The 15,362-nt window shown below is 42.7% G+C and overlaps 1 protein-coding gene across 1 annotated transcript in view; it reads right to left on the bottom strand.

The window, feature by feature from the left end:
* The window catches only part of LOC149184640 (uncharacterized), a 33,152-nt gene extending 19,263 nt beyond the window's left edge, over positions 1 to 13,889 (bottom strand). The window contains exon 1 of the mRNA XM_089417638.1: positions 13,057 to 13,889. Within this exon, the coding sequence (XP_089273764.1) occupies positions 13,057 to 13,644 (588 nt within the window). The 5' untranslated portion in view covers positions 13,645 to 13,889. The remainder of the gene's footprint in view (positions 1 to 13,056) is intronic.
* Positions 13,890 to 15,362: the final 1,473 nt, after the last annotated feature.

Here is a 15,362-nt window from a genome sequence, read left to right as displayed (position 1 = left end):
AATCTGTTATCTCCTAGATAAACACATGTTCCATCAATGTTCTCATGATATTCATCAAACCAATCTTTATTACAAGACATATGGAGTGATGCACCAGAATCAATGAACCAAGCATTCACATCATCAGTCTCAGCAGACAATGCAACATCAGAAACAACCAATTTGAGATTTTTAAATCTATCATTGATTGAGATGTCTTCATCCACAAAATTCCCATTATGGCTTCTATTTCTTTGTTTAGACTCATTATATTTTCTTTTATAAAAATCTTTAGCATGATGTACATGTTTGCCACAATAATAACAATCATCATTTCTCTTATCATGAACTAGAAATTTAGATTGTGCCATACCTTTTTGCTTTGCTTGAAACTTTAGTCCTTTGTTTTTGTCCCATGGCTTGCCTTTGTGTGGTTGCTTACCCTTGGCTACCAATTCCAAATTTGAATTGTTTGAGCCCAAATTGAAATTCTTCATCCTCTCTTCCTCTTGTAGAAGAATACCTATCAATTCATCAAAAGTAGGAGGCTTCTCTCTAGCTGAAAGACTTGAAACAAAAATTTGATAATCTTGCACTAAGCCATTTAATGTGATGGTGACCAAGTCAGTATTGGACACCTTTTCACCAATGTCTCCTAACTTATCACTTAGCTCTTTGACACGGGAAATGAAATTGCTTATACTTTCATTGGCCTCCATTTTAATTGACAAAAGCTTGGTCTTCAAGAACAAAATCCGGTTGGTATTAGATGTTTCATACAAGCTTTTGAGAACATCCCATGTTTCTTTGGATGTTTTGCAGTCCCTAATATGAGGAATGATGTTGTCCTTAACTGACATTCGTAGAAATAACTTTGCTTTTGTTTCCCTTTTTTCCCAATCCGGAATAGTTGTAGCGGTAGTGGGTTTGGGCTCCACCCCACTCACCATGGGCCAAAAATTATTTGCCTCTAAAACTGTTAATACTTGCAATTTCCAATTTGCATAATTTCCTCCATCAAGCCTTGTGGACTCATTCAAATAAGTTTCAGCGAAAAAATTTGACATAATGACAAAAAATTTGTCCCCACTCAACAAAATGCACCCAAATCCACCAGATCTACACCCAAATTCACTAGAGCTACATCCAAATTCACCAGATCCAAAACCAAATGCACAGGATCTAAAAAACACAAGACTCTATCTTGCTTCAAATAAAAAAACAAAGCCAAAAATACTCCTTATTTCTCCTTTTCACCCAACACAATTTACACTCCCAATTTTTTTTTTAAATAAATTCTTTCACCCCAAAAAAAAAACACCCAACACCTTTTTAATTCTCTTCACCAAAAATAACTATTAAAATAATTTTCACCAATAAATAAAAGCAAAATTTTCACCATAATTTTTTTTCACCAAATTTTTAACTCCTTATGCCTCCATACTTCATCCACAATTTTCTCTCAAAAAAAAAAAAAAAATTGAAATAAGTGAATACCTGATAAGAAATTAGGTCTTTGGCAGGTCTCCTTATTACTCCAATTTTCCCTTCCATGAGAAATTAACCTTAAACTTATGGCTTGGCTTGATTTAAAAAATCAACCCATACCTTTCAACTTAGGCAACATTGTAGCACGAATGATGGTAAATAAAATATTCAGTTTCCAGTTAATGTAATCCACACCCTCCAGCACGATGAATTACACACTGTGACTCTGGCCAATAGACTTCGTACAATTATGATGGTTGCGAAGGCTATATACTTCCACGGGCTTCTCACTTACGGAGACTGTAGTTACATACAAACAAAATGACTTCAAACAACACCGTTCAACAATATTCCTCAACCAAATAACATAAAAAATTTGGGAGCAACACCATAACAACAGGATCTCACAGCTCTCTATTTGACAACCCTCACAAATTTGGGCCCTCTTGCTCTCAGATCTGAAGCCTTACCAGATCTCCCTATCTGACTCTGATACCATATTAGAAAAAAAAAAGATGCATAAGAATGAAATCAAATCTCATTGATCAAACTGCTTGGACAACCAGTACATTATATAGGCACACATAGACAACTTCTAGAACAATCTAGATCCAAATAATTAGGATCACCAACTCGCAACACAAACTACAAAGACACAACTCATGACAAATAGACTCAAACACTAACTAGGAGAACATAACTCATCAACTCTATCTAGACATATCATTTCTACATTATTCCAACACTCCTCACTCCTCTGTTCATGATGATTTCCTCCAACCATTGACTTCTCCTCTTCTTAAGTCGATTCCCTGGAAGTGAACTTTTCTTTAACTGGTTGATTTCATGATTTCACTTCACGGCCCTTAGAACTTCCCTTCGTCAACTACAAGCCTTTCGACCTTGATTTCTTCTATACTGTCATCGTGTGGCCCGCCAACTTTACTATGTGCCTAGCCACCAAATATTTATGGATCGATCAGGACTGTAGCTTGTATACTCCGCGTGATAGAGGATGATACATCGTTCCTTGGCCCTTACCACTGTCTGAGCGACTTCAAAGTGAGTGCTTGGCCTAGCTCCTGCGATAAATCGATGGCCCTGTCTTTGAAGCCGTACACTTGGTAGTCAAAAATGGGCTTACGACCTTGTAATACGGCCAGATGGGCGGATGGCACCCACGACCTCAGTGTCTCAATTCTCTGTTGTGATTCCCATATGCAAGTTGTGTCAACAACCTGTGACTATGGGCATGGTGTTGGGCATGGAATCCCCCCACAGCATGGTTTGGGGCTCGAAGCCCAAGTTTTGAGTAATATTGTTGTAAAGACTCCACGAATTGAGGGCGCGGAGCGCGAATTGTATGTTAGAGTCATAGGGCTGTCCGCCCTAAGTTTTGAATGTAGTGTTAGCCTACCCATGGTCCGCGAACCATGGGATTGTATAAATAGAGCGAGGCTCTAAGTTGTAAAGAAACGAATGAAGGGATGGAATCTGATGAATAGAATAAGATATGGAGCCTAGAGTAAGAGTTTAAGTATCTTGGGTCGTAGTAGTAGGAAGAGGCTCTGCAGCTGAGTGCGCAGAGGCCTAGTAGAGTCTGCAGCTGAGTGCGCGGACCCCTGCAGCTGAGTGTGCAGGGCGGAGTTGAGTCTGTAACCAAGGAAGAAGAATAATAAAGAGAAGTTTTATCTAAAATCCGTGTATCTGTTCTTGTGTTATTACCTGTTTTATATCATTTGCAATTATACTGTTTATTTACTGCGCACATTTGTATGAATGGTGAATATTGTTAAGTATAACTGAAAGCATACAGATAAGCTAAGTTAATATACTAATATCGGGTTACTGATAAGGACTTGGGTAATAACATTGTTCAGCCCCCGAGTAGGACTGCGCAAAGACAACATCACAGACTGCGAGGTATTGATAAGTGCGCGTAGGGTCAAACCGTGGACCACTTGGAACCCATCAGACATCCACAGGGTGTGGAAACCTAGTTCTAGCACCCTCCCATACTACTTCGGTTGAGACCTCAGTCCGCGCTCCACGAACTATTGCCGAAAGGGCCAGTAGTACCGGGATTTTTTTGGCTAAATCACCTCCGAACCTATGTCAGGCCCCAACAAGCCAACAAATGGTTCCATTGCCAGGACCAGGATCTGCATAAAGGATGTCTAATGTCATGTCACTGGAATCCAACGAAGAAAGAAATTGAAGGGTGGTTAAACAGAAAGATTCACGAGTTCGCGGCGCAGGAAAACAGGAATCTGCGAGTACAGTGGTTGGAGCGCTACTTTACGGAAATCCACAAAATTTTGTTTGCATCCTTTCCCTCTGAGTTGTATGAGTGGATCACGAAGCTAGCAGACAGTCAGGGAAGGTGTAGGCTCGACAAACCGATTTTGTGGACTCCAGAATTAGTGCGCAGACTAGAAGCATCGGAAGATAAGATCGTGCGCGTTGTGGACCATTGGCTCGATCGAATTACAGGGGGGTTTATCACCGAGTTCGTAGTAGACACGACAGTCAGCTACAACGAGGCGAAATGATGCTTCCTCAAAGGACCACGAGGTAAGTACATTAAATCTTTGAACACTTGCATTAAGATGTTATTGTGTGAAAAGTGGGTTATGTGAATAAATTGATGTTTGGGGCTACGCGAAGTGGAAGGATCTATAGAAACGAAAGTAGTGCAGAGATAGAAAATAACCCCTTGATTTCGCCTCGGCGGGAAAGCGAGGAAGAGCTCGCGAAAGTTTCTCTGAGAAGCGCGGTCAGTCTGATAAGGCAGCGAATTCCACGCCTACCACCTCCACCTACACCGCCACCAATCTCACCATCTTCACCTCCATCTCTGCCCACACCACCTCCGCCACCACCACAGTTCAATATGGCGAGTGCGATAAAATTGCCGGTATTCAAGGGAGTAGGGAACGAAGATCCGGACCAATTTTGGTTTGTGGTAAGGGTCGTATGGGAAGCACAAGGAGTCGTGGATGACAATATAAAGAAGGAAACGTTGGTGAGCGCGTTGTAGGATCGCGCACTGATGTGGTACATTAAGCATTCTAATGACCATCCGAACGCAGGGATCGCCGATATCCAGGCCACGCTGAATAGGGAATTTAGCAGGCCAAAGTCGGAGACACAATCAGTTATTGGGTTTAAGGAGATCGCGATGCTTCTAGGCAAAACCCCATGGGATCTGGATTAGAGACTGAAGAGGATGATTCGCGAAGCCAACATGACCTTGACAGATGGGAAGCACCGCACATGGTTTGTAACGTCACTAACACCACATCTAAGGATGGAGCTGTCGCAGCAGAAGTTATCCACCCAGGCCGAAGCTTTGGAGATTGCAATGAGACTGCATGAGACCCCAATACAAGATCCTGGCCTGGGAGTCCAACAAATCCACGTGCAACTGCAAAATTTGTGTCTGGAAATGCAAAGTTTGAAACAGGACATGACAACTCGGCCAGAGGCGTGCGAGGAGGTATGGTGCATAAAGTGCAAAGGCTAGGGGCATGACAAGGACCATTGTCCAGTCTTCGTGAATTACTTGGCAGGAGGAGGGCCGATGCCATTAAGACCAGAGGCACAAGCAGGATCGAGTGCAGTGCCTACATTATGGTGCGCGATCTATCAGATAGGAGGAAAACACGCTACGGATAATTGTCATCTATTACAGAAGTATACGCAAACGTCCCAACAATTGTTTTGTAATTTCTACAAGTCGATAGGCCATGATGAGTGCACCTGCAGAAGTTACGAGCTGATGATGGATCAGACTCCTGCCTATAGAGTACAGACCGAAACGCGAGCCCTCAATCCAAATGCAAGGATGTCGTGCGTTGGATTTCAGGGGCGCGGACGAGGTCAAGGTGGAATGGGACCAGGAAGGGGTTGCAGACAACTAATTTGTTACAATTGCGGAGGGCCAGGGCACTATGCCCGCGATTGTACAAATCCAACAAGAGCATCATGTTTATATTGTACTCAGTTTGATCATGAGACGGAGGACTGCCCTACACTGATAGTGAGACTGTGCGATAAAGGGATACTCCAGCCTCCCCTGACTCAGAATTTGCAAATGATGAGGTCTGAGCCGTGCGAAGAGGACCCGAATGTAAACATAGTGCTCAGAAGCGGTATCACGACAGGAGATGACAAAGGTAAGCAGCCCGAAGAAAGTGTGTGGGTTCGCAAGGCTCCTACAAAGGAACCTGAATTTGATTTGGAACGCGTGAAGGAGACATTTATGGAAGCTAAGAAGAGCTTCACGGAGGCCTCCACTTCAAGTAGTAAGGATCAACTAGAGCCGGAGATGGATCCTTCAATCATCACTACCTTTCTCGAGACATGTATGAAATTGCTACGCGGCAGCAAGGCTGTGAAAGGGCTACGGGAACTTATCACTAAGTGCTGGGTCATGAGAACCTCACGTAGTCCGGTAGCTCGGGAAACATACATCACGAACAGGAAGGGAAATGCGATTGACTGCACAAATCAGGGAGTATGAAATGGATCAAGTAATTCTAGATCTAGGATCGGACGCGAATGTGCTGCCAAAGCAAACATGGGAGCGCATGGGTAGGCCCGCGTTGCAATGGTCCCCTATTCAATTACAGATGGCAAACCAGCAAAAGATCCTGCCGATGGGAAGATTGTAGGGGATAACAGTAGACATCGAAGGTGCGAGCGTGCTCGCAGATTTTGAGGTGATAGAGATTGTCGATGACAACAATCCCTATCCCGCGCTATTGGGAATAGACTGGGCCACTGATATGAATGGAGTAATAAATCTAAAGAAGCGCAAAATGATTTTTGAGAAAAAGTCACTACGCGTAGTGGTGCCTTTAGACCCTGCAGAAGGAGCGCGCTACACAGAGCCAATGCGTGACGACGAGAGCGACGATGAGCTAGACTGTATCTACAAGATAACCGCTCGGGAACAGGATTGGGTGAATCCTATAGTGGATGGTCGGATTTCATGGGAGCGCGAAAGCTCCTGCACATCAGATTCAGATGAGGAAACAGAATGATGGCAGAACTGATTACACGAGGTAACCACACTTAATTGCAACATGATGGTAAAATCATTGCACTGCATGACAACAGAGGTAAGGGATATGCCTATGTATGACGGGTTGATAGCGGTGGATGAATTCCTGAACAAATTTGAAAGCTAAGTGCCAGAACAACAGCAATTTGATGCTCTGAAATGGGCACTGCGCGCGACGCCCGCAAGGTGGTGGGGTACGCATCAGAGAAGTTTTGAGGATTGGCGCAGATGTAGAAGGATGATGCGCCTACAATTTGGGAAACCACAGATGCGGCTAGCAGACAAGTATGACGGACGGGATGATCCACGTACACACCTCGCGAAATGGACCAAGGTCTACGGGGAAGATCCACAGCCTGAATGGGTACATTTGTTCTATCATACCTTGGATGTCATACCCATGAATTGGTATACTGAGACGGAGCTCCGCCATGGTACGAGCGAATGGGATGTCTTGCGCGAGGGATTTCTGTTAACTTTCACGTTCGAAGATCGTTGGTGGGATATTGTTGACGATGTGCTACAAAGTAAAAGTAGCTATCTTCAAAATACCCCAGGAGCCAATGGCAGTACTTCAGCCAAAATGGGTGACATAGCTGAGCTGTGCGCTGGAGTGTTACCATGTAAATGTTGAGGAGGATGATGAGGACCCACGAAATATTAACATTCCAGAAATGGAAGGTTGTCGTGAGGTTCGAGGACCATCGATTGAGGATCCCGACATCACCACGCCGCTAAAAACAAAGCAGGTAAACATTGGAACAAAGGCAGAGCCAAAGTATGCAACGCTTGGGGACTATTGGGATGATGCCACGGTGGATAAGGTCATTGAGTTACTCTGCAAATACCAAGACTTGTTCCCGACCAAAATTACAGACTTAAAAGGGATCGTTGGCGACTTAGGGATGATGAATATCACCCTAAAACCCGACGCGAAGCCGGTTAAACAATGGCCTTACTATTTGAATCCGAAGTATAAGGAAAAGGTCCGCGAAGAATTAGACAAAATGCTTGCAGCCGGAATTATTGAGCCAGTGGAAGAATTCGACTAGGTGAGTCCTATGGTAGTGTAGGAGAAAAAGCAGAAGGGTGAAATAAGAATATGTGTGGACCTCAAGAAGCTAAACAATGCCTGCGTACATGATCCATTCCCAACACTGCTCACAGATGAAGTACTGGAAAATGTTGGCAGCCAGGAAGCATACTCGTTCACGGATGGGTTCTCAGGGTACCATCAGATCAAGATCGCGCCGGAAGATAGGAGCAAAACAACCTTCGCAACAGAATGGGGCTGCTTTCAATACACCGTTATGCCATTTGGATTGAAGAACGCGCCAGCCATATTTTCGCGCATCGTTGTTGTTGCGTTCAAAGAATACATCCACAAGTTCTTGGAGGTCTATCTGGATGATTGGACTGTCTTTGGATTAGTTAAGCACCATGTAGCAAGCTTACGCTTGATGCTGGATACTTGTCGACGACACCAGATTGCGCTGAACCTTAAGAAGTGCACATTCCTCGTTCCCTTTGGAAACCTGCTGGGACATGTGGTTTGCAAACAAGGACTGATGGTGGACCCTGCAAAGATTGTCGTTATTCTAAATTTGGAAGCACCGCGAAGTGTTAAACAACTACGCGCTACCTTGGGACACACCGGATACTACAGAAATTTTATCAAAAGCTATGCCCAAATCACCGCGCCGATGGAAAAATTATTGAAAAAGGATGTTACATTTTGTTGGAATGACGACTGTATGAAAAGTTTGGACGTCTTGAAGGGGAAATTGGCCTTCGCTCCAATCCTGGTCTTCCCAAAATGGGATGTGGAGTTTCATGTCCATGTTGATGCGTCGTGTGTCGCACTGGGAGTAGTGCTCACATAGTAGGGCGGGGAAGGCTTGGATCACCCTATCACGTTTGCAAGTTGGAGGTTGTCCAAAGCAGAGAAGAACTATTCCACCACCGAGCGCGAGGGGTTGGCGATGGTGTACGCGCTCCAAAAATACCGACACTATTTACTCGGAGGACATTTCAAGATGTATACTGACCATTCCACGTTGAAATATCTGGTCAATAAGCCTGTGTTGGGGGGGCGCATATGTAGGTGGCTCTTACTATTCCAGGAATATGATTTTGAGGTCATAGTAAAGTCGGGACGCCTGAATGCAGGACCGGATCACTTGTCGTGAATTGAGACTGGCGAGGAACCTACTAATTTGGAGGAGGGACTACCTGATGCACAGCTCTTTGTGGTGCGCGTCGTAGATGGGCACTTTGAGGATATAATCCACTTTCTGACAATAGGGACTGCGTCAAAGGAATACTCCGTCCAACAGAAGAAGGAATTGGTGGTGTGCGCGGCGGATTTTTCTGTCATCGCAGGGCACCTATACAAAATGGGAAATGATGAGATATTGCGAAGATACGTACCTGAATTCGAATGAAGTCAGATCCTCACGGAAGCACATGGGGGTGTTGCAGGAGGACACTATGCAGGACGCGCGACCGCACAGAAGATTCTTCGCGCAGGGTTATGGTGGCCAACCCTGCACCAGGATTCGAAAGCGCACTGTAAGGCCTGCGATATATGTCAAAGGATTGGAAAACCATCGCGAGGGACGAGATGTCGTTAAATCCACAAATGACACTGCAACCGTTTGAAAAATGGGCAATCGACTTTGTGGGACTGATCAAACCTCAGGGAAAGACGGGCGCACGCTACATCATCACCGCGACGGAGTACCTGACACGAAGCGCAGCCGATCAAAGATTTCATGACTGCTACGACTGCAATGTTTTTGTTCGAAAACGTGTTGACCCGATTTGGCTGTTTGAAAATCTTAATGAGTGATCACGAAACACATTTCCTGAATGAAACCATCAGCACACTCACAGAAGAGTTCCAGGTGTATCATCAGAAAAGTACATCGTACCACCCACAAGCTAATGGGACAGTAGAGGCTTTCAAAAAAATACTGGAGACTACGCTGACCAAAGTGTGCAACGCGCAGCGAAACGATTGGGACCTGCGCGTACCTGTCATGCTATGGGCTTACAGGACAATGTGCAAGAAACTGATGGGACAGACACCTTTCCGGTTAGTTTATGGCGTGGAAGCTGTCATGTCGATGGAATATATCGTACCTAGTCTGCGAATAGCAGCGCTTACAGGCATGACAGACCGCAAAGCTCTGGAGGAAAGGCTCGTGCAATTAGAAGAACTCGAGGAAGAACGGTTTTTGGCTGGATTTCATCAGCAAGTACAAAATCAACGTGAAAAAGCCTGGCACGACTGCCATATCAAGTTGCGCACCTTCAAGGTAAACGACTTAGTGCTGCTGTATGACAGTAAGTTTGAAAATTTTCTGGGAAAATTCAGAATGCACTAGCTGGGACCATACGTGGTTAAGGAGGTCACAGATGGAGGTGTGGTCCAGCTAGTCAAACTAAATGGAGAACCCTTCCCAGGCAAAATAAACGGTAGCCGCTTGAAGCCTTACATGGGTGGGCCGGCTATCTGACTAACCGACCGAAGCACAGTCTTCGCGACCCGAGGAGCCAGACAAGGGCGCAGGACTATAAGCATACGCAGCGGATGTCGGTACAGATGTAAGGACATAATTCAGACACGGAGGAACGAATTCAGCAGGTTCAGTAAGCAGCAGCTCAGTGCGCTGTAGACATCAGCACCGTACGGGAACAGTTGGAGGGACTCTGCGCCAAGATCGCCGCACCGACAGAGTGACTCAAGGGCGAGTCACGATGTTTGTGTTGGGGGCCTGTTGGGCATGGAATCCCTCCACAACATGGTTTGGGGCTCAAAGCCCAAGTTTTTAGTAATATTGTTGTAAAGACTCTGCGAATTGTGGGCGCTGAGTGCGAATTGTATGTTAGAGTCATAGGGTTGTTCGCCCTAAGTTTTAAATGTAGTGTTGGCCTACCCATGGTTCGCAGACCATGGGATTGTATAAATAGAGCGAGGCTCTAAGTTGTAAAGAAACAAATGAAGGGATAGAATCTGATGAATAGAATAAGATAGCGAGCATAGAGTAAGAGTCTAAGTATCTTGGGTCGTAGTAGTAGGAAGAGGCTCTACAGTTGAGTGTGTAAAGGCCTAGTAGAGTCTGCAGCTAAGTGCGCGGACCCTTGCAGCTAAGTGCGCAGGGCGGAGTTGAGTCTGTAACTAAGGAAGAAGAATAATAAAGAGAAGTTTTATCTAAAATTCGTGTATCTGTTCTTGCGTTATTACCTGTTTGATATCAATTGCAATTACACTGTTTATCTACTGCGCGCATTTGTATGAATGGTGAATATTGTTAAGTATAACTGAAAGCATACATATAAGCTAAGTTAATATACTAATATCGGGTTACTGATAAGGACTTGGGTAATAACATTGTTCGGCCCCCAAGTAGGATTGCGCGAAGACAACGTCACAAACTGCGAGGTACTGATAAGTGAGCGTAGCGACATGCGTGCAGGGAAAACCGCGGACCACTTGGAACCCATCAGACATCCCCAGGGTGCGGAAACCTGGTTCTAGCACCCTCCCATACTACTTCAGGTGAGACCTCAGTCCGCACTCCGTGGACTGTTGCCAAAAGGGCCAGTAGTACCAGGATTTGTTTGGCTAAATCACCTCCGAACCTGGGTCAGGCCCCAACAAGCCAACACGTGGCTTCCGACAATCGAGCCCTAATGACTGTCGCCTGACGTATGAATAAACCAAGACCTTAGACCATACAACGATGAATGGCCCAGGTTGGCAAGCGACCCTGTATGTGGCAACAAGGCTTTGACTGCAGGCTCGTTGACCAAGTTGATGGATCAGAGTTTGGATATTTATGGGGTTTTCATTCCTAGATCAACGAGAACTGGTGTTTCCAAGTTTTCAATAAAGGTAAAATAGACAAATAATTTAAGATGATCTAAATGCCTAGCTCTTACCCCTTAAATAGGCTTGAAGGACTCTCTAGAAACTTTATTTTATTATTTTTCCTCGAAAAACAGAAGCAAATACTATGGATAGATCCCATGGGAAAATACCATAAGTAAATTTCATCCATTTTAACCACATCAAGAAAAAAGAATATTACAAACGATAAATAGAGAAAATTCGCGCGTCCAATATTTCAAAGAGGTGATACACGACTCGTGGGCAAAGTAGGAATTTGAAAGGCAGATAGCGATAATAAGGAAGCAAGCAATAAGGGAGAAATAACGTTGACCAAGCTAGAAATTTGACACAGAATGACCGAATGGCCAAGTGGCATTTTAAACACAGAGCGACCACATCATGTGCACGATCTTCCATCTCTATTGTGGGTAAGGAGCTAAGCCAAACACGAGATTTCTTCCTTAGCTCTAAAATAAATCTCTCAGATCTCGACCTCTGGCACATGAAATTCGGTTCTGTCTCCACCTCTTATCATTAGAAATTCCACGATGGCCTCCCTTTTTGGGTGAACCATTGATGTCGTTGGCTGATCTCCTATGAAGACACTCGATCCCTTTTTTCACAACGTGAGATCTGAAATAATCCTCCAATCTCTTCTGCATTTTCTCCCTCATAGTGGCCATTTTCACTCAAAACTTGTGGTCAGAGGAATTTTTTGAAGTTTGGCCGACAAGAATCACTCCACACACCACAACCTCCAAATTTACACATAGAAATCTCACACTTGCAAAAACAAAATTCACAACAAACAAAAAAAACAACTCTCACACACTTATAGCAATATTTGTATAGAAACAATAACACTTATGATCTCTCACATATTCTTGGCTCTCCTTCGAGGGAACCAAGAGAGTACCAACTCTGATACTATGTTAAAAAAATTGAGATAGAGCATAGAGCAATTAAAACACATAACCAATCACACTTCACCGTTTTATTGATCACAAGGGATACAAATATAAAAGACATAACACCCAGAGTTCGACACATTTAGATTATGACTCCCATTCACAATATAGGAATCAACAATTTCTAAATTAACACTTGGAAACTTACAATAACAACTCACAACAACACAAAAACATTACTTCCAACAATTTTTTTTTCTACCAAATTTTTATTACATTCTGAATATTGAGAAACTAAAGAATCAATGAAAAATAGTCTATTTTTTAAATGTATCTAATGTTTATCATTAATGAAAAATAGGTTTTTTTTTTTTTTTTTCTTCTTCTCTTGACAAAAAGTTTTGAAACAGATCATATGAATAAAAAGCTTTGGACAAAGAATATTTTTAACTTGGTAAATCTAAATTATCTATACATTTTTTCAAAAATAAAAATTCTACAAGCCTATTCAAAAATACACCAAGTCTATCCTATCCGCTTAAAAATAAGAAACATAAAACCGTGCTTTGATATCATTAAAGCTTAAATTGATTTAAGAATAGATTTTTATATGATACTAAATATAGAGGTGAAGGATGATAGATCCATGATAGTGTACTGTATTTTGATTCCATGAAGTGAACACAGTATTCGTTGATGGCCAGAATGACTCTTACCTGGTATTGCTCTTCAGACTTTGAAAGTTGCTGAAGCCTTTTCATTTTATTTCGATATTCGATGAGCTTGTAAAATTGCTGACACAGTTTAAACTTTTCAGCACCCTCGGGAATCTCATCAATTGCTTCTCTAAAAGTCTCAGCTGGAAAGAACCTCCATCCATCCTCTGTTCGATTCTGCATCTCTTCGAAAAGATGAAGAAAGGGCCATAAATCCTTGGGCTTCGGCTCCATCATGGCTCCGACATGGGCTTGAATCTGCGTGAGAAAAACAGACCCCAGAAATGCTCCGTATATTTTATTGGTATCAAACCTTTCCACGCTACATCTTATGCCATCCTGGGTTACAAGTTTGGCCAATTTGATGACAATCTGAGACGACAGAGAACGGTTGTCTGCTATCTGTCTCAGTATATCAAGCCCCTCAGGCGAACTGAGGTAAGAAATGAGATGGGTTGTAGAAATCGTTAGCTGATTGTCCAGCCATCTCTCGATTTCTGATAAAGATGATCGAAATCCAAACCTGGAAAAACGAGGTTCATCTGAAGTTCCAGAATTGCTCCCGAATGACATTTCGCTCTCAGCCATTGATGGGGAAATGGCTGAGGAATTCCTAATTGAAGCAATGGGAGCTGCCGCGTCTTGGATGATGAGAAATTGAGGTTCGACTGGAATACAGTTACTATATTTTTTAACAGAGCAGGAACCTGGCGGTTCGTGATTCGAAGACAAGTTGTAATAAAGGAAGAGAGACCGGGTACAATGACAGAATCTGTGTTGCTTCTTAGGAAAGCTAAGTACACAGTTGTAAGGCAAGCGTGCCCGTTTACAGCTCCAACTTGAAAGAATTGACTACAAATTTAGGAATAAAGCGGCGGAAAGAATTGCACGTGAGTGCATGATGCGCTGGTGGGGGCGGTTGGCTTTCGCACCCCGAGCCAGGATCGATTTTTGCCGATGCCATGTTTGCTGCTGTAGCATTTGATCGGATGTGGTCCGATGTTGATGTATTATGTACGTCGATATGATTCTTCAGCGGGCATTCGCTCCCCCACTGAAAAAAAAGCGGCGGAAAGAATTGATTACAAATTTAGGAATCTATGGCGTAAAGAATTGATTACAAATTTAGGAATCTATGAATAAAGCGTAGTTTCAAAGAAATTTACAGAGTAGTTGCGAAAATAATAGAAATTTTGCCAAGCTTATGATAAATTTGGTAGAAAATTTAAAAATTTAAATTAGAACTATCAAACTTCAAAATAGATTTGATTATAAATTTAAGAATTTATGAATAAAGCCCAGTTTAAAAGAAATTTACAAAGTAATTGGGAAAATAATAGAAATTTTGACAAGATTATGATAAATTTTGAAAAAAAATTAAAATTAAAATTAAAATTATAATTATCAAACTTCAAAATTTTGAATACTTAAAAAGTAAATCCATTAGGGTCGGGGCGGATGGTTTGCACACCCCCGGACCCGTTTCGAATCCTGCAGCGCTGCTGCCGCAGCCCATTTGCCCTGATGCTGGCGTTCGTGTGTCCATGGTGATTAATCAATGATTTGACGGTTGTCAGCGTAGTTCTGACACGTATTTGTAATATATGTATAAAAAAATAGAGGCCATGATGCTTCTGTAGAGAACTAGCCCCGCCCATTTTTAAAAAACATTCTGATTTTTTACTTTTATTTTTTTTCAATTCCAACAATATTCTTTTTACCATACAACCGCCATGAATAATGCGGTGGCCAGTGATCAATAATGAAAAAACATGGAAAACCTTAAAAAGTGAAAAACATGAGAACCTCGAAAAGTGAAGGTTCAGACATTTTTATCCCACAGAAAAATACATGCTGAAGTGAAGGTTCACATACTATCTCAATAGTAGATTATGTATATCTTCTCTCAGGTGGTAGAAGATGCCTCTTATCGGGGTTTTGACTCTTCTAGATTATTTATCTGTTTTAAATTTTGTCTTCCTTTCTGGTTGATAGCTTTTTGGCAGCACATATACTTCATTTTCTTCACTAGTTTATGGTGGAATATTGGCTATCAATCATATCAGAATTACTTCTGTTTCCTCTACAGTATTGTACAGATTTGGAGTTATATCTCATTTTTATTTTATTATTATTATTAAAAAAATTTTTCGACGAAGGTGGCAAAACCTATCAAACTCAGGTGTCAAACCAACAGTGAGGACAGCCATCTCTGGCTGCTATCCGCGAATGTCGGTTTGACTCATCACTGTTATCAAGGAAAACCACGCCACCTGTAATAATCCGCTGGTGGTCCGTAAGGGAGC

Source organism: Pinus tabuliformis, chromosome 3_2 (genome assembly GCF_031772625.1).
Source record: "Pinus tabuliformis cultivar Carrire ecotype Pingquan chromosome 3_2, CPIR1, whole genome shotgun sequence".
Classification (NCBI taxonomy): domain Eukaryota; kingdom Viridiplantae; phylum Streptophyta; class Pinopsida; order Pinales; family Pinaceae; genus Pinus; species Pinus tabuliformis.
This window is presented reverse-complemented; position numbering and strand designations above follow the sequence as displayed.